General features: G+C 45.2%; 1 protein-coding gene across 4 annotated transcripts in view; it reads left to right on the plus strand.

Moving 5' to 3' along the window:
• The first annotated feature begins 5,838 nt into the window (after positions 1–5,838).
• The window catches only part of FERMT2 (FERM domain containing kindlin 2), a 931,620-nt gene continuing 916,882 nt past the window's right edge, over positions 5,839–20,576 (plus strand). Inside the window, exons 1-2 of one of the 4 annotated variants that reach the window (XM_069637580.1) lie at positions 5,839–6,287; positions 7,401–7,566. In XM_069637580.1, the coding sequence (XP_069493681.1) occupies positions 7,410–7,566 (157 nt within the window). In that variant the 5' untranslated portion in view covers positions 5,839–6,287; positions 7,401–7,409. Of the gene's footprint in view, positions 6,288–6,332; positions 6,502–7,400; positions 7,567–20,576 lie in introns of those variants that run through there. The other 3 variants (XM_069637578.1, XM_069637581.1, XM_069637579.1) reach the window with 3 other exon arrangements.

The following is a 20,576-nucleotide window of genomic DNA, read 5'->3' on the forward strand; positions in this document are numbered from 1 at the left end:
CCTTTCCCTGGTCTGGAAACATAAGCCTTCAGTCGGTTGGTATAAAAGACCCTAGGGGCCTCCTTGGGGTTGCCCAGGTCTACCAAATAGTTGCCTCTCATGTTTTCCTACAACTTTGAAGGGTCCTGTCAATTTGTTCTGTAAGACTCTCTGTCTCACTGTAAACATTATGAGAACATGTTGGTCTGGAGTAAACTCCACCGTGGGTGACTTCTGGTCATACCAATGCTTGACCAGAGCTTGACCAGCTTTCAAATTCTCAGTAGCCTCTGTGATCATTTGTGCCATCCTCTGTCTGAGGCCTAGCAAATAATCAGTAATCCTTACTGGCTTGAGGGAAGGAACACTGTCCAGACCCTCCTTGAACAGGGCCAAGGGGCCTCTGACAGGATGACTATAAAGTAACTCAAAGGGACTAAAGCCCACTCCAGCTTCAGGAAATTCTCTATAGGCAATAGGAAGGCATGGCATAAGAAGGTCCCACTTTCTTCTAAGTGGTTATTGCAAAGCTCCAATCATCCTCTTCATTGTTCTATTAAACCTCTCTACCAGCCCATTTATCTGAGGGTGGTAGGCAGTTGAGAAAGTGTAGGTGACCCCACAGGTTTTTCACATGGCCTTTATATAGTGAGACATAAAGTTTGACCCCTTGTCAGATACAACCTCCTTAAGAAATCCTAATGCCAGAGCAGTAACAGTTCTCATAGGAATAGCTCCAGAGTACCTGGTGCCATGGTCCACTACAACAAATATAAATTGGTTGCCTGAGGATGTTGGAGAGTCTAGGGGAACAACAATGTTAATCCCCACCCTCTCAAAAGGAACTCCCACCACAGGGAGAGGCACTAAGGGTGCCACATTCTTTGCTCCACTCTTACCAGATAACTGGCAAGTGTGACAACTCCTACAGTGTTTTTCAATTTCTGCACCCATCTTAGGCCAGTAAAATTACAATGATATCCTCTCCTTGGTCCTCTTAAAACCTAAGTGACCAGCCAGGGGGACTTCATGTCCAAACTGTACAAATGGGGGTTTTAGGTCTTGGGATACCACCTGTCTCCTGAGGTCCCATGGAATAGACTCTATAGGCTCACTGTAGAGGAGTTAATCCTCCCAGTATAGCCTATGCTTCCCAGGGTCTTGCCCTTCTCTTTGGGTAGCTGCCTGATTTTGCAGACCTTCTATAGAGGGATCCTCTCTCTGGCCCTTATTGAAGTCTGTCCTTGATGGTCCACCTTCTGCAAGAAAAGGTTTCAGCTCAGGGTGGTCTCTTGGATCCACGTCTTTCAGAGAGGGTTGAATCTCCTCCTTGTCTGACTCATCAGAAGATGGTTCTTCAGGGGATTCTTCTTGCACTAACTCAGCCTCAGCTGGCGGTGGGTTCACAACTATCACATCTAGGTTTTCTACAGGAACCTTTCTCCTTGTGGAGGTCTTGGGCTTAGGGTCCTTCTTTCCCTTAGAGACTCCAGGTTTCCCCTTGGTATCTTTTGGAAGATCTCTTAAGGTTGCCTCTCTGGCTTTCCTTGTCAACTCCCTTCTCTTCACAGAGGGGGTTGTGTGTGTGCTGAGGACTATACCTAAAGCCTTCAAATCATTGCCCAACAGCAGAACTGGGCATATTTGAACTGGGCCTCCTGCTAACTTGGTAAGCCTTTTGGGAGCCTTAGCAACTTCTTCAGGTTGAAAGAAACTTTCATCTACCACAGTTATACTGGCCCCAGTGTCTTTGATGGCAGGGTGTCCTGACCATTTACAAGTACACTGTCTTCATAATAATCTTTAGTATTATCGGGAATGGAATTATAGACCTCAATGTTCTGTTGTTCCCACAGTCCCAGAGATACTCTCGCCTGAACACCAAGGGCTTCTTCAGATTGAGGGTGACAGCTAGCACCTGTCATTGGTATATCCACATCATGTGTGAATGCTAAGCTGACAGAGGGGATCCCTGAAGGTTTACCATTACATCTGGGATCTCCTTTCACATGGTCACCAGACCCACAAACCACACATCTCCCAAATGTCTTTTGGAATGGAGGTTTCTGATAACCTCTGTCTGGTTTGGGTCCAGAGGTTTCACTAGCCCTATAAGGGTCTTTAGGGGAATATGTAGCCTTGTTATGTTTGTAGCCCACTTTTGGTGGGGGATTTTTGGAATTATCCTTCTCATCCTTTGCATGCTTCTTCCCTTCTTCTTTCTTGTGAGGAGCCCCAGAATTATTGTGAGTAGCCCTGTTGGCCACCCACAGGTCAGCAGCTACTGCTTGCTTCCTGGGGTCCAGTTCATTAGAGTCAGCAAGGTGCTGTCTAAGTTCTCTGGAACAGGCATCGAAAATACTTTCCAGCATGAAGAGATGCCTCGTGCCTTCATAAGAGCTCACCTTGTAGCCCTTAATCCACCCATCTACGTTTTTCAGGCTTTCACACACCCAAGTGGCCCACAAGTTACCATCTCTCTTCTTGTGATCCCTAAACCTTTTTAGGTATTGGGATGGGGTCTTCCCAAATCTGGCTATGAGAGCAGTTTTTACCAGCTGGTAATCTTGTCTATCAACATCATTATACTCCATCATAGCCATTCTGAGGGAGTCTAGAGATTACCCATGGAACAAACTCACTTTCACAATACGTTCTACTTTACATTAAAATTCAAATGTACTCAGCCAATGAAGAATATCAGTTTCCACATGATACAAACTCACCAAATCTTTTGGGGACGGCGAGGCTTCCTGCTTCTGGAGTGGTCTGGCAAAGAGGGCAGAAGTGGAATCAATGGACAACTATTTCATCTTTAGTTCATGCTGTATCTCTTTTTCCCTGAGTTCCTTCCTCATTCCTTTGTCTCTCATTTCAGACTGAATCTCCAGTTTTCTAAATTCAAGCTGCATTTTCATTTTTTCTATCTCTAGAACAAGCTCAGCTGACATGTTAGGTATAGGTAGGAGTGAGGTCAGAGGATTGGGAGGTGGATTAACAATCACATTTTCTTCCATATCATCATCTGCCTCATTTTCTGTAAATTGAGGGCTAAGAGTTAACCTTTGACCATCATTATCTTCTAGAACAATTCTGGGAGTAGGGGTTACACGCCTACTCATAGTTTGGTAATCCAACAATTTTTGGATTAACTCTGTTTTTTCCTTTATTACTAAGACATTTATCCTTACACATTTCTTTCAGTTTTTGAATAGTAAGAGATATAAGAGCTTCTGTCTGATAGTTTTCCATAGTGGACATGGTTTAGTACTTTACAATATAGTGACCTTGAGGATGGATTATTTAAGTATAACACAACCAGGAGTCGATGCAATCCAACCTACACAAATCCCACCAGCTGTAACACCAGTGTTAGGGGAGTTTTCCGAAAGTCCTACTGATAGTAAGACTTTAGTAAGCTATACCAGTGGTTTGTAGATTCCCAACTATTAATATCAGTCCTTACTAATTTAGGAGCTTGGTAGAGTGGCAGAACAGTCAGGCTTATTTTATGAGGAAGATGTGAGGTGTAGGTAAAGTCACTGAAACCAGTTAGACATGCACATCAAAGAAGCACTTTCACTCACTTATAATTCATATAAATTCGCTGAATCACTAGAGTTCTCATCAAAATGTTTTTAAGGATTTAAAAAATATAAAGTTTTAAATATTGGGCTTATTATCAGGCTTTGTTAAATTAATCAATATTTTACTATTTTTCATGCACGACCATGTAGATCCACAGGCTGAAAGTAAAGGTTTGCACTCAGATTACCTAATCCCAAATTATGAACCCAGTTATGGTGAGAGTAAGCAAAAGATGGTCACTTTACGTTCTCTCGCAAATTTCAAACTCACCAACCCTTACCTGGAACTTTATATGGTATTGAACAGAGGAGACACTGGAGTGTCCAGTGGAAGGGAGTAATCCCCCACTCCCCCCGGGTCTAGTGTGACTGGCACGTTGTAATGAGAAGCATCCGGAGGAGGGAGTCATCCTCCTTATATCAAGTGGCAGAGGTAAGAACAAGCTTCCAGCCAAGGGAAGGGAGGCATTCCCTCTGGCCTTCGACTACAAAGTGTTAAAATAACTTTTCAGTCAGGGGAAGGGTGGCATTACCCCTGATACATCACAACTCAAGAGGAGAAGGCTTGTTGGGCTTGTTTTTTTGGTTGGGGACACTTTCAAACAGGGAAAGGGGGTCATTCCCCCTGGTGAACATGGTTTGAACTTTGCTGTGTTAAGAACATGCTAACCAGGGAAAGGGGGTCATTCCCCCTGGTGAGAACTATTGAAATTCTCGAAGAGAACTGTGATCACAAACCCATGAAGAAGGGAGCCCTTCTCCTGGTCAATTTACAGTTTAGCCTTTTCTACTTTAGTTATAAGTGCGAGGGACAGAACTAGGGATTTTGACACAGGACGGTGGACACTTGAGTTAAACTGACATTATGACGGATCCTTTTTAGTCCTTAGTTTAGGCATGAATACACCTCATAGAAGCAGAGAGATACGCATTTCTCCTTTTCCATGAAGAATAAAAGTCTTTGTCAACCACTGTGTCACCTTAGTGCCAGTTATGTACCCTTACACTGTCTACACACAGACTTCTTTAATCCTATATCAGCAAACCAGATTTGCATTATCTGGGGCGATCACAGCAAGTAAAGAGCATGTGCAGCCTAAAACCGAAACCTAGAGAGGTCCAGGCAGGACCATAGTTGGCTTGCTGGGAAGTGAGGGACAGAAGCAGATCAGGAAACGGCTGTTTACTCTGCCATCTTAACCATGTCCCGCACGCTCAGGAATTTTACAACTTTCATTCCCAGCACCATAAATTATTGTTCAATTTACTATATTACTCGAGACTCTCATCCAAAGCACCCAACCTTCCAGATACATGTTAATTTAATGTATGTCTTTTAGGGGGCTCACATTCCCATCATATAGCATTCAGTACACACAGCTTGCCAGGGCAATGCTGGATTTCAAGTTGCCCAAGTGATTTGGGGCTCTTTCTTGATACCTGCTGGACAACTTTACTCGAGAAATGTGGGAGGCTGTCTGTGTCTCATTCTGCTTTTTTCTGTGTCTTTCTTTCTCTCTCTCTATTTAGAAGCCGTCTCTGGCCGGCCTCAAATGACACGTCACTTCTTTATACTTTGTAGAACTCATATTCCTAGGATGCAGCATTCAACCCATACAGTTTGCCAAATCCACGCACATTGGACTTGTCTTTGTAGACCCCCTAAACATCTTTCCTCCCGGACCGTTGGAGGTTATTTTCTCACCTCTCTCGTCTAAAATATATTGGGACCAAATAATCATTTGGTGGAACTAAGCAGGAAAAGTAATTTCTTAATAATAGCCGTTCGGACCCGGCAGTGTTCTAAAAGTTCTAAGAGTGAATGACTGACTTGCCCGGAGCCTGTACTACAGCAAAAGAGAACGCGTGCCATAACATCTAGCTCACACGAATACTTCCACATACATTCCGAAGCTGGATATATGTGAGGCAATCACTACACGTTTTAGAGCACTCGCCTCTCTAGCCCCCTCACCCACCCTCCCTAATCCACCCAAAAATTTAGTTTTGATTTCTATAGTGTCTTAATCCTAGGGGTGTGTTTAACATGCACTGTCCGCCACCGTGTTTTTTTTTTCTATTTTATGACTGACAGTGTTGTTTTTCTTAACTTTGCTAAGAAGTAACGGGACGGCGGTGGCCTGTCAGCCATCACGCCTGCTATGCGTCTACCCCGTTCCAGTTATCCTTCGCAATCCTAAAGGCCCCGGATGTTGGATGCAAACCTCGCTCTTATTCGCTTCCATAAAAGGGCACTTGGCGGCTCCTCGGGGCTTTTTATTGTTGCCAGCGCCTTCCCTAGCCCCTCGAATCCCCCCCAAAAAACGCCCACCCGTCCCACAGCTTCGCGGATTGAACCAGGCTCGGCAGTAGCCTGTTTTTTTTTTCTTTCCTTTCCCTGGGGACGCACTGAGAGGGGGAGCGCTGTAAAGCACACTGAGAGGGAGGAGGGGAGTGACTTGACTGTCCATGAAAGGGAAGCCAGATTGAGCGAGCCCGGAGCGTGACGTTATCGCCCTGTGGAAAAGAGGGGCGCGCTGGAGGACTCCATTAGCACCAGGCGGGGGCTAGACTGTAGCTAAGGGACCAGGAAACGACCCCAGTGCTTCAGTGAGAACATATAAAGCGGAGGACCCCGCCACACCCCCCGCCCCCCTTGGGTAGTTTTCATAGTTCACCCCGGATTGTGTCCGTTGCTGTGACTGGCTCGTACTGCTGAAGGTGAGTCCAAGGCTATAAAGTGGGGTGCCCGTAGTTCGCCCCTACCCCACTTGTAGAAGATTGTTGGCCTTCTCCTGTGTAAGCGTGAGGGGGGTTTTCCCGGGACGTCTAGGAGCCCATGGGAAGTTTTTTTTTTCTTGCTCAGTTCCATGTCCCGTTTTTCATCTTTCCTCCGTAAAACAAGTTGGACGGCCTTGTGTGCCATATTAAACAGGTGAACAACGGTTTTTTATTTTAGGAAGTAAAAAAAAAAAACACACGCCAGAAGCAAAGAAGGGCGGCTTCTCGCTGTGTTTTGGAAATCTGAGTGGGTGTTGTCGATGGCGGCGTGAGGCGTGTATCCCGCAGCAGGCTGTCAGATTGTGCAGCTGCAGAGCGTGTCACAAATGTGGTGTTTTTGTGTGACAAAAAAGTCCGTTTAATGCTTTTCTTTTTACGGCCAATGCACTTCCTGTGTACCGTAAGCAGAGTTTTTTTTAATAACGGGATGCATTTTAATTGGTGTCGTTTTTTTAAAAAAAAATAACTCGTATCGTAATTTGAAAAGCTAAAACGCGTTCATGGTTCAACTGAACTTTTGATCTAAAATGCACCCATGACCACACCATTGCATTAGTGAAAATGAAGTGGTGTTTTTCTCTGTATAACCAAATCAAGCCTTCTCAGTTAGCCCTCCGTTCTGCACTGCGCTAAAGCCATTTGTGTAATTGCTTCTGCTGATCAGAAACGTTGCGTTTGGATTAATCGAGGCCAGAGTAGCCGAACTGGGCCGTGACGCCAGGACATTACGGACTTACTTCTACAAGTCGTAGACACGAACCACTTAAATGACAAGATTTTTACTTGCGGAGTAGATTCGGTTGATATATGAATGTCCAAGACTGCCGAAGCAATGTGCCGTTTAGCATGTTAACCGTGTGTGCACTCAGTTACATTTAGGCATTGCTTTGAATTTACACATGCAATCTTTGGCAATAGTGATGGGGGTCGATGAGCTGTTTGTGGCTGCCTCCGTTTGGGCTCGCCGTGTTGTTGACGTCTTGTGTATGCTGTACTGAGGCCGAGAGTGCGCATCTCGGCTAATGCTCTTCTCTTTCCTCTGCCCCCTGACAGGAAGACACCATGGCCCTGGACGGCATACGAATGCCAGATGGCTGCTATGCGGATGGGACGTGGGAGTTAAATGTTCTGGTGACGGACCTCAGCCGGGATGTCACGCTCAGGGTCACAGGGGAGGTGCACATTGGAGGGGTGATGCTTAAGCTGGTGGAAAAACTAGGTAAGTTTAATTTGCTTTGGGCGTGGTCCCTGCTCACTTTGCTCTCCGTTACCACCCCAGAGCGTCACACCACTTTCCCCTATCCCTTTAGGAAAGATTTAGCCGGAAGAAATGTGTGCATCTGAAGACTTTTTTCTTAGTACTTGCACAGCTTGATATAACGCGTTTTTTTTATATAGTTTTCGCTATGATCACAAGCTATCTTTCTGGTAAACCTTTTCCTACTACTGTTCCATTTATTTTGTGTGTTGGTTTTGTTATCGGAGAGCCAGGACTGTAGATTACCGACCATCAATATGTTTGAAATGCCAGCCTTTTAAATATCCTTGTCTGTTTTTATAGACCTCCGCTCTCCCATTCTGCTACCTTGTTTACAATCATTTAATCCAGATACAAGTATCAAGTATTTGCACAATCAGCTCGTTTATCAATTTTGCTCTGCTGGCTTGGTGGTGGTTGCATTGTGTGTTCTGTGGGGTTGATACATTTCTAAATCTTGTTGACACTTTGTTAGGTTGTTCGTTTACACATTTTTTTTAAAAAAAATGTATTTCCGAGGCCTAAACCTGTTAGATGTAATTTGTTGTCGGGTTCCTGTGGATGCAATTGTAGATCGGTATTACGTTTTCAATAGCGTGGGGTGTTTTTTTTTTTGTAAACACTTTTTAAATGCACAAAGCGTGTGTGGTGGTGTTTCTATGCAAGGGACTTATTTTTAAATCGCAATTTAAGTTGGTAGAAGAGAACCCATGGATGTTGGATTACAAGGGCTGTAACGAGCAGACAGAGCTAGTTCATTTTGGGTCTGGTGAGCTGTGCATTACATTATCGTATGCTACAGGCCTACGCTTAGTTACCAGGAGAACAGTCCTTATAGTCCAGCCTTTATTACGGGTTTACCATTTAAGATTAGACCTGCAGGGATTCTGGGCATGGTGGCTGTGTATTATGCTCTGTTAAGGTGACCTTGGCTTCTTTTCTGTACTGCCTGTGTGTAGTGCCAAGAGTTTGCATGGGTGTACACCACCCTGATTGGTCTACCAATCTTAACTTTCGTCTAGGGTTGCAATTCGGCAAACTTGTTGGTACTATATCGGTACACATGTCTCCACGATGATCAGATCTAGATTCCGCATCAAAATGCGTATGAGTTACTTTTTCATTCTACTCTCTGTGGTTCTCCACCTGTTTGGCCCATTGCCCTCTTCACTAAAAGCAATGCATTTGATGTATTTAAAATGTGGCCTTTCTTTTAAGGCACAGTGGAGAAAATATATATAGGATCATTCACCAACACGATGCAGGGAAGAAAACAAGCTAGCCATTCTAAAAGCTACAATTGCTATGTCACTTCAGAAGCTTCAAAGCACAGTCCTGTATTTACCTCGGATTGCTCAGTGATTTCAAAGAATATGCAAACTACAGTGAGTTGTAGAAAAAACTGTAATCTACAACATTTAGTTCTAGTTCAACACATACTTGGGTGCCATGTCTTCCACGAAGCAACATCCTGTGTAGCTGGGCCCATAAAAGTCCACAGTAAATGCAAGTAATGCCATGACCAGTTGGACATGGAAGCTTTCGGCTAAGTGGAAAAGTGTGTGTATGTATATATATATAGTTTAAGGACACAAGTTGTAGCTTCTGTTCACTGGCCACCAGCAAAAGCTGTAAGAGAAGAAGCAATCACCACGCTATTGTTTTAGAAGGTGCCGTATTGATTGGCTTGCTGCTGTGTGGGTGACTATCCAGGAGAGTGAAGGCTGAGGGATCGCTGATTTGAATAATATCTCTCTATGGAATGGAGCCATCTGCTACCATGGGCCCAGAATGTGGGAGATTACATTCAAAGTGGAGCAGATGCCATCCTCACATTTTAGGATTGGTGAAACAATCTGTGCTTTGCCATTTGTTTTATTTATCTCAATCTTAACGCCTGCACCGCTGTTTTAGCCCACCCAAACTTGATAAACTTAACTGCTGCCGCCTCGTTTTCCACACCTTGGCTTATTGTGTTCCTGATTTTTGAAGATTGGGTGGAGAGGTTTTACACATTTTGAGTTCTGGTAAAGATGAACAAATGAAACTATCTGTTGGGAGTAGTTTGTGTTCCACAACCTCGCAATTGAACGTTTTATGCTGTAATAAGAATCCAACTTTCTAACCTCCCAAACTGAATGAATATCCCTACATTAAACCTATATACAACCAAGCAGAGTGCACATAAACCTGAAGATGCCATCGCTGAGAAGACCAAGGGGCCTAAATCACCATGACTAAACTAATTGCTGAATATGGCCACAGGACCTAGAACATGGGGTAAATGTTCCTTAGGAAGTTAGGTGTTCTAAAACCCTGGTAGATTACTCCCCAAGAACCTGCTGCTACAACGGGTGACTGCTCAATCCACCATGTAAACAAAGTGGAAACATTAACCTCAATCATGGGTTATAATGGGTTCATAAAGTCCAACACCATAAAAGATGGGGAGTAACAAGAGGGACCAAGTAACAAGATACCCTCTAGTACTGGACTAATGCGTGAAACAGGAGGGGGTCATCTAATGAAGCTGCTCCTGGGTTGATGCATCTTTTCACAGACGTCTTTTATAAAGTGAACAAAGGTTACAGTCCCTAATGGAGAGCAGCTCGAGGTAGGCGGAGAAACCAAGAGCCTTCACGCCAACCCCCATGCCCCGTACACTGCTTTGTTCAGCGCAGTCAGATGAGTTCTGCTATGACTGTACAGGAAGCAGGAGGGGCCCACAACAACTCCCTGGACATCCACTCTTGAGTTCATTTTATTTATTACATTTGTTAATGGCACCGAGGTATCATGGTGCTACTTACAGAATGCCTGTGGTACATTTCGAAGATTGCCAGGACAGGCATATTAGTGCTGCTGAAGTCGCAGCAGGTGGGTTGCAGGTAAGGTCCATGTACAGCAACATGCTGTTAAAGTCATATTAGGTAGATTCTGGGTAAAATTCCTAAAGCAATATTAATATACGTGCACAGATTGGGAAAGTTCTTCTCCTGGTGCGATGGGCTACATCAAGTATCCAAGTACAAATAGGTAAATGGCGGGCGGCTTTTGTATTTTATTTTAAATTTTTGTAACATGCCACATGCCTGCAGGCCTCGGAGCGCACACAGAACAAGACAAGATTCGCTAAACATGAGAACAGGCCAGAGGAAGGGAGTAAAGAAGGATGTTCTTAGTTGAGATTAAAGAGATGGGTTTTTACGGCCTTCTTAAAATTAGTAGTTCTGAATTTGGCATGTTGCCCTTGGAAGTAAATTCCAAAGCATGTGTGCCTGTGAATCAAAACTAGTGCCTCCAAACTTGGTTAGTTTGGATCTTGGCTGAACAAGTACCGTAGCTACAGTGGAGCGAAGGTTTCTATTTGGCTTGATCTTGATACGCTCTGATAGATATGTAGGACTTGATAGAGATGTGCATTTGTGTGCCAGTGTGATAGCTTTGTGTGTTCTTTGTTTTATGCAAAGCCAGTGTAGCTTTTTCCTAAAGGAGATGTGGGTGCAAAGCGATTGCTTGAAGATGGTGCGCACAGCGTTGTTCTGTGTGATTTGGAGTGCTTGTATGTTTGCAGAAGTAGTGCCGGTCAACAGGCTGTTTCAGTAGTCCAGCCTGGAATTTATCAATGCTGTGGACAGGAGGGCGCAGATGTCAGTGGTTATCAAAGGCTGGATGTATTGTATTCATTTGTTAATGAGTCCACAGCACGACCGGGTATTGGAGAAATGATGTTTCATGGAGAGTTCATCGTCCAGGATAACACCCAGTGTTTTCACTTTTCTTAGGACTGTTAGAACATTGTCTGCTATCAAGAAATTGGAGTAGTCTGGTGTTGGCTTGCTCCGAGTGTTCTTAGTGGAGACAATCATGAGCTCGGTTTTATTGTTAGAGCCAAAGAGTTACTGGCCATCTAGTTCTGGATGGCTCTTTAGATGTTGTTAATCGGCGTCATTCTTGTATTGGCCACTGAGCTGAAGGACAACCTGAGTGTCATCTGCTTAGTTCGTATATTGGACACCCATGCTGTTCATAAGATCTAATAGTGGACGAATATACAAGTTAAAGAGCAACAGCGACAGGCAAGAGCCTTGCGGAACACCGTAGGCTTGAGAGATGGGAGTAGAGTGATTGTTGCCAACACACACCCTCACCATGCGTAGTCCCAAGAAGGAGGCAATCCATTTAGATGCTAGCGTGGAACAGTTTGCGACCTCTCCTAGCCTTGTCACCAACAGAGTGTGATCAACAAGATTGAAGGCTGCAGAGAGGTCTAACAGCATTGACATAGCAGCTTGATTTCTATCCACTATGCCTGCTAGGGTGAACTTAAGGTCAAGTATGGCCGTTTCCGTGCCATGGCGAGCCCTATAACTAGACTGACGAGTGCCCAAGATGTTATACTTTTCAACATGATCTTGAAGTTGAATATATGCTAGCTTGTCGAGAATCTTCAGATAAAAGGTACATTTGTGATGGGTCGATAGCTGTCTTTGTTAGTGGGATCAAGATTTTCTTTTTTCAGCAGTGGAGTTATCCATGCTGATTTCAGGACATCTGGAACTATGCCCTCATCAAATGACCAAGTTGATCAACTTGGTAACCCATGGGACAAGAAGATCGGATGATTCTTTGAAAATGTTGGTGGGACAATCGTCTCCTGGACAGCATGTAGCTTTTAAGTCCTGAATTACCTTAAGCACTTGCTTCACTGAGTAATGAGAGAATAAACTGCTGGATTTTTACTAGATAATTGGTAGGAGACTTTTCGGTGTGGGCTGAGAACAGAGGGTCCATGTTGTTGAGGGAGTTTGATATTTTCCTTGTGAGCAGAGATTTCGGATAAAAATCCATTATGGATATCTTGACACCATCCTGAGTTCTTAATAAGGTTGTTTGAGGGAACACGACGGTCTTGCAATTCTGCCAGAATTTTAAACAGTTCACCAACATTGGACTGGGCATTTATAATTCTTTTGTTATAGTGAGTAGCTTTGGCGGAGGTGATGCATGCTTTAAACTCATGTATGGATTTTTTGTAAGCAGAGAGGGTGTCTGCATGGGTGTACAGATTAGGAAAACGTCACCTCATGGTGAGGGGGGCTACAAAGAAGTTGCAAGTAAGTCCATTTGCAGTAAATGCTGCTAAAGTCCAAGTAGGTGGAGTCTGACGGCCATGATTCATGGCATGGGTGGATGCTGCAAGAGTGCACAGCATGGGAGCCAAAATAGAGTGGTACAGAGTCATGCGGAGCCTCGCTTCATCCAGCTACATCTTGATAAATAATAGAGGTAGCAATAAAGATTGCGTGCAGACATAGTGAGTTAAGGCATGCAAACGGGCAGAGGGTACAAAATAGGTAGTTGTGTGTAGGCAGACGGGCAAAGCCTCAACATCCGGGTACAAGGGATAACCATAGGGAGTTCCTCATGGCCGCCTTCCTGTCCTCCAAAACATAATGTCTATCTAAATTGTATGGTCATGGTCCAGGGCACACAGCCCAACCTGTTCCTCCTTGATGGGTGTCTTTCACATCTTATCAACTTCCTCCCTTCTCCTGCTACTCAATCTACCACCTCTCGAGCCCCTGAGCCACCTACCTCTCTTGCTTCTCTGCTGCCTACCTCTTCTACCTCTGGCCACTGCCACCTTCCTCTTCTACCTCTCTGGCTCTGCTGCCACCTTCCTCTTCTACCTTTCTGGCTCCTCTGCCACTCCCCTCCACTGCCTCGTCTCTGGCTCCCGCCTCTTCCTCCTCTCTGGGCCTTATGTCCCCCTTGTACCTCTGACCCCTCTGCCCCTTCCACTGGGTGTATCTCTCTCCTGTACTCCTCCCCGGAAGACGTTCAAAAGTGACAACCGGCTCCACGTAGCTACTCTTGCTCTGCTGTCACACTCCTCTGACATCTGCTGCCACCTCGAAGACCTTGACCTGGAGGTTCTCGCTCTCACCGAGATGTGGTTCACAGCAAGCTCTGTCACAACTCTTCCTCCCCCCCCTGAGGGCTACAAGATCCCCTCCGAGCCCAGGACCAATTGGCCCGGTTGTGGTGTGGCCATAATCTTTCCTGAGTGGGTCCTTGCCTCTGTCATTCCCACTTAGGCCTACTCTTCCTTTGAATGCCTGGTCTGTAGGCTCTCTCTGACTTTGCTCACCTGGCCAGGTCGCCCTCTTCCTCTCTGAATGGGCTGTTCTCACTTCCCCTCTCCTCGTCTATACCTCTTAGCCTATCTTCTTCTGGGATTTCAACATCTACTTGGACTCCTCTGACCCTCCTTCTGAATTTTTTCTGCTGTGACTCTTTCCCTCACTATTCTTCCCTCTTGTCGGACACACCTTGGATGTTTTTATCTCCTTAAACATCCCCCTCTCACTACGCCACTCTCTTGTACTGACAACTTTCTGCTTTCCTCCCACCTGAAACTGCCTGTCCTGCTGGCAAAACCTACCCCAGTCCTGCCACCTTCCTTTGCGGTCATTCGACCTATGAAGCGAGTGTCGGTTGCTGCCTTTGTCTCCCCTTTCTCCTCCCTCTACCTCTGCGGCTGACTCCACCCTGACGCAGCCTTCGCCAATCTTCATCTCTCTATCTGCAACGCTCTTGATATCCTTGCTCCTGTCATGAGGATTCGTCTGAAACCTGCCTACAAGTGCAACTTTTGGTATGACTCCGACCTGGTGTCTCTGAAACTTAAGTGTAAAGCAGCTGAGCGGAAGTGATAGCTTTGGCACATAGTCTGACAAACTGGCCTGCCGCCTGCTCCAAAAGCAATACAGACTCTCCATCCTCTCCAAGAAGAGGGCTCACATTCAAGCCTGTGTCTCTGTGGCCTCTAATAGCATGGCTGAACTTTTCAAAATCTGCAAGGAGCTGGCCAATCCGACTACAGTCTCTACCTCTCCTGTACCTTCCCTGGCCCACTGTACTGCCCTTGCTTCAGATTTCACCATTAAAAGCCAGCACATCATGTCCTCGCTTTTCTCTCTTCTCATCTTTCTCCCAACACCTCTCTCGGGCCACTTGCCCCCCCCCCAACCTCTGTGTCTCTCTCTCTCTCCACCTGATGATGTTTCTAGACAATCAGATCTATGAAAGTTTCATCTAAACTGGTGCTCGCCTGCCCCTCCAGAACCATTAAGGACAAAATGGTTTCACTCGCTCCATCCTTGGCTGATTTCTGTAATCATTCCTTTGCCACTGCATCTTCCCCTCTCTCCTCAAGCACTCCCTTGTGCACCCTCTCCTAAAAGAGATCCTTCCTGTCTGGCTTACAATCGCACCCACTCCTCACTCCGTTCCTGGGCAAGCTCCTTGAGAAGCTGGCCATATCTTGGCTATGCCTTCACACTGAATCCGTTGATTATTTCCATGACCATCAGTCTGGCTTCAGAGCGGTCAGAGGCACGGAAACTGCTCTCCTGAACATCTGTGAAGATCTGCTCTCTAACCTTGACTCCTGCTTTCACACTGTCCTCATACTGCTTACCTTTCCTCTGCCTTTGACACGCTCAATCACGCCACCCTGATCATTAATCTCAGTGTGAACCTTGGCATCCCGTGTCAGGCTCTGGGGTGGCTGACCTCCTTCCTCTTGGACCGACCCTCCCAGGTCCAACAAGGATCCTTTGTCTCTACCCCCTTTCTTTTCAAATTCGGTGTTCTCCATGGCTCTATCCTCTCACCCTTCAATGTCTATCTGGCCACCTTGGCTCATCCGATCTTTCTCTAACTTTCAGTAATAAGTGGATGATACACAGCTCTCTTTCAGGCTACCCTCTGCCTCCTCTACCTCTTCGCTCATTCCTGACGGTCTATCCGCTATTCAGGGATGGTGTGCCTCCAACGATCTCTGCCTTAATGCCAGTAAGACAGATTCTTCTCATTGGGACCCCTGCTCCCGCTTTCCCTCTCTGGCCGCTCTCCTTGGGCCCCCTCTCCTCACGCTCGTGAGGCAAAAAAAATTGGTGTCATCTTCGACTCCTCTCTCCCCCTCTTCTCTCCTCACATCACAGACCTTGCCAAGAAGGCGAACTTCCAGCTGCACCTCCTGCAGAGGTAGTCTACCTTTCCTCACTTCCCCCAGAACCTCCCTGTCTCCAGATCTGTTTCTCTCCAGGCTGGACTATTGCAAGAGCCTCTTTCTCAATCTTCTAACTCTTCTTTTTGCCCTCTTCAACTAATCCAGACCAGGACTGCAAGATTTATTCCTTGGCCTCTAGCCGAGGGGCCGCATCTCTCCAGCTCTGAAATATCTCCATGGCTCCCAGTGGCCACGAGGATCAAGTTCAAGACCCTCTGCATCATCACGGCTTTCTGGGGCCATGATCCTCGCTACATCCAACTCTCTTCCTCAATACCTTCCTTCTAGAGCCCTCCGCTCAGCTACCTCCAACTATCTGCCGATCAGACATTTCTCCAAGTAGAGATGAGGGGGGGGTAGATCTCTCTCCTCTGCAGGTGCTTCCCATTGGAATGGCCTCCTTGCCCCCCTCAGACTTGAACCAGACAACCTGAAGTTTTGGAAGCTGCTCAAGACCTTCCTTCTCTCTCCCTCGCCCCTCTAATCTGTCTGCTCTTCCTGACTGGTTGTGTGGTTGCCCTCAGAGTCACACACGGTACCACTGAGGAAATGATACTAGGGGAGGCTAGTTGGAATACTGTAGAGGGCCAAAGTGCTTGAAAATATCTAGAATTGGTGGCCCTAGTGGAAGATTGTTACATTGGATGATTTAGAGGGGGTGGGGGGGGGGGTACTAGACAAAATATCCAGTGCAGAATGCAGGCACCTGATGAGGAAAAAATGCAGTGTCATGCCTTCTAGACCATTTGGACACAACCTAGGTCGCACACGAAAGGCCAGATTGTCTCATGTATGTGAGACCATAGCGCAAATGCTGTAGCGGAGAACTGCAAATATCTAGAATTTGGACGTTTAATCTTGAATGCCTCCAAATAAGATTTTCAACTAATGCCCTAGAATGGTTCAAGGGAGTATCACATCAAAGAGACTGCTGAATCCTACTGATGAAGTAGTTGGGAGTGTAAGGGGTATTTCCAGTCATTTGTGAGGTGTGGAGGGCAATAATGGCTCGAGTAAGGAATCAAAGAAACCTCCTTATTTACAACATCCACGAGGCATGATCCATAGTATGCTCTCTGAAATTAGACTCTAGTATAGCTGAGAGAAAAATTCCACCCCATAGTCCTTCGGCTTCCTCACTTAGTGTCTCAAGAATTCAGAGCTCTGAATGAGACCCATTAACTGACTGCACCATCTGTTGTGGTGTGGGGCGGATCAAAGGCCAGTTTAACTTGAGAATAGTGACGACCCGAGAAAGAAACTCTACTCTCGAACATTCTGGTCTCTCTCCCTCATAATTCAGTTGGGGGTCCTCGTGGCTATTAAAATCCAAATTAGTCACCCATGTTCTTGTGAATGTTTACATACTTCGCTTAGTATTTTAATTGTGTCCTTTTCTTTCAGGATGACTTTTCTTTCAGGATGACTGACTTTGCAGAATGAGCCTTTACGTGCCGTTTTTTTGTTTATGCGCTGCCTTTGGGGAAGAGGATTGCCTCTGGTGTTAATTTTGTTTTTTGTTACCCACATCATATTGTTTTACTGTTATATTTTGTCTACTTTTTCTGATGTACCAAAGGCAGATGGATGAAGAGTGTTAATTTAAAACCCCAGGAAAAGTTTGTTGAACATCCTGAGCAATGGATTGTGCGTTCCACACACTTAGGTTTTCCTTTCTGCATGTGCCCCTTTCTGCATGTGCCCCAAATGTAGATAAACCTAATTATCTTGTAGATAAGCAGCATTTTCGAGATTTGCATTTTTATCGTTTTTTAAAATATTTTTTGTTTAGATTTTCGTCATGATTCGCGGAGATGATTTTCGTCATCTCAGCGAACCGATCATTGAATTGACAAAGCCTAAAACAAAAAAGGATTACTGCTTGACAGAAACCGTTTGAACAAATAAACAAAACTTAAAAAGTAGGAAAGTATGGACCAAAGAAAAAGGGATTGATACGAATAGCTAAGCTGTTTGGTAGAGTAGTGCGCTGCAGAGGTTTCATACGGGGGTACAGAGTAAGTGTATGACTAAATGTATCCTGTTTCCAGATATGTTCATGCTCGCAATGACTAGGTGAACCAGCAGATGTTGCATTCTCCAGGCTTCGTAGGTTTGTGCGATTTGCAAGAGTAACTTTCGGGATAGTAACATGTATTTATGCTTCCCAGGGAAAAAGGTGGCGTGGGGAGGAGGAGTTTGTTACAGGGGTGGTAGCCATCAGAACTTTGAGCATCACTGCCCAATTTTTGATTTTTTGAAAGTTTTGTTTGTCAACTTCAGAGAATGTTATGGTGCAGTTGGGCTTTTTACAATGTAGCATTTCCATAGCCCAAATGTCCAATCCCATTTTGAAAATACTTCCTTGGAATGTCAGTCGCGTCAACGGTCCAGTAAAAGGGACACACATACTGCCGCACGCAGAGGTGTTTTTACAAGAGGGCCACTTCTCTGAGCAGGAATTGTGGCTGTTTTGATAGGGTGCATTATTCCCTTTTGTAGCAAATAATTCTTAAAGATGCAGAGGGTCTATTGGTGGTGGTTTCTGGGATTGCTTTAAATATGGACCCAAATTCACTTTATTTCACTAAAAGGAATTGTCTCCTTTCATGATGGGTGGGACCTCTCATTGCTGGAAGTGATTGGAATGGGACATTAGATGGCTCGCTTGACAGATCATTAGCCCCAAGGAGCAAGGATAACCAGGGACAAATAGTTCCCAGGGGATGATGGAAGCTTTGGGTCTGGTAGATTTATGAATTTCTATTCTGCTAGACAGAAGTGTTTTTTTTTTTTTTTTTTTTTTGGTTTTGTTTTCTTCTTATACCTTTTTTATAGTCCTAGCTGTGCCATTCTTAAGACACTGGCTGGAGACCTTTTGGACAATGCCTTGTTCTCTCAGCCCGATGCTGTACATGTAGCCATGAGACCTACACATTGCTGGGAATATGATAGGATATGGCATTTATAACGCGCCTATACAGAAGTGTTTCAAGGCGCAACGAGGCAAGGGAAGGGGCATCAGAGGGAAGACCGACTATCTTACTAGGCCAGTTGACATTGAGATCACACATGTGCAGGGGAGGGGGCAAGGGGCGAAGCGCAGGGGCAGGGGGTAGTGCAGTGCATAGGATAAACAGTAAAATAAATAATGACAATAAATAAAAGTGCAACCAGCTGGTGGCAAGTGCACGGGTAAGTGCAGACATCAGGTGTCAAGTGCTGGTAGGGGTCTGTAGAGCTACAGAAACAGTATGTTTCAGAACAAGAATGATCGGTCACAACCTGCTCTAGCTATGCAGGAATATTTCACTCAGTTGGGGTATCGCCCCTTGAGTGATCTGGGATGCTTCAAAGGAGGTGATTTGTGAGATGGCGATTAGAAAGGGTTTTTAAAAAAAAAAAAAAGCGGTCAGCAGTGGAGTTCTTTACTTGCTGTTCGATGACCATTTCCATTGGAGATGGTGCCTTTTCCAAACACTCTGCTGCCTGTTACTAGAAAAAGACATTTTCTATGCTGATAAGTACTGTGGTGAAGTGATATGTTATGTTATATTTTATTTGTATCGCGCTCGTACACAAGTGGTTGGCAGGAACTGGGAAACAAGTTCCTTGTTATCCCAGTAGTGTTAGATTATCTCTCTGGTTTATGAGCAGTTAATACATTTATGCACTAATCATTGTTGCACATAATTGAACGTAATAAAGTGGTACTCACCTCTTAAATGAGTGCTTAACTAATTCTAAGAAATAACAGCTGCGTAGCACGGTTCAAGCAGCTTGTAATTGCGCGTTGGTGGCGAATAAGCCTCTTAAGAAAAATGGAAAGTTCAAATTGCAATCTAAAGCGGCTGCAGCTGTGAAAATTATCCATAGTGTTTGGGAGAAGAGGGGTAATACGGAGGCTGCGCAGGGTAAGATTACAGCATCACCTCAAAGACACTTGAATAGAGAGACTATCCTGTTAGCCACTGAAATAACTGCGGCTGAAGTACTGACTCGAGCAGAGATCAGGGCTGGACCCAATTAATCTCTGCCTTAGCCTACAATGTGAGGCTGCACAATCACCTCCGTTAAACTCTGCAATGGTGATATCCGAGACTATGGACAATAATATTGACACTGCCACATGTAGATCGACCAATTTATCTAAATCTCTGGACTTGACACGAGTTGCAGCGATTCTATGCATCTTCATCTGTACATAATGCTTCTCTCATGATCACCTCCAGGGTTGAAGGTTTGAAACCAGGTATGCAGGCTAGAAAGGGTTCTTTGTGCAGATCTGTGGGGGCTAGATGGTTATTAGCATGGCGTACCAGGCATTCTTCACAATCCTCAGTATCAGATTTACAGTGGACTCCCATAGAGATCCAATGGATAACTAATTCCCTTAAAATGGCCACGTGGCAGGTCGCAGACTGAGTAGCAACAGAGAACTAGTAGTTGGGCATGGAGGACTATATAAGCCTCGCCTGCGCAGTAACACATGCTTCGCGTTAGTTCCGCAGACAGCGGTGTAACGCTCACGGCGCTCTGCTCTCAGACCTGTAAAGACAATAGAAAAGTCATTTTATGAACCTGAGTTAACAGAAAATCCACAGACCAAAGATTCAACGTACCTGATGAGAATTTCCGCAGCAGCAGTCCTCCAGCAGGTGGAATCTTCCTCAGAGTTTCGCGGCCCAGTCTGCAACTTCTTCAGACGCGGCTTCACCGTGGATCCTTCGACCTCCGTTTAAACTGCAAGACCAGGTATTACAGTTATAGAAAAACATTAGTCGCAAGTAAAATAAACTACACACTTACTTACCCGAAGCTCCTACGAACTTTTGAGCTTTCCAAAACCTGGCCTCACAGAGGGAATCTTCAGCTTGGTTACGACAGCACC

Source organism: Ambystoma mexicanum, chromosome 14 (assembly GCF_040938575.1).
Source record: "Ambystoma mexicanum isolate Mex_15411 chromosome 14, UKY_AmexF1_1, whole genome shotgun sequence".
Taxonomy (NCBI): Eukaryota; Metazoa; Chordata; class Amphibia; order Caudata; family Ambystomatidae; genus Ambystoma; species Ambystoma mexicanum.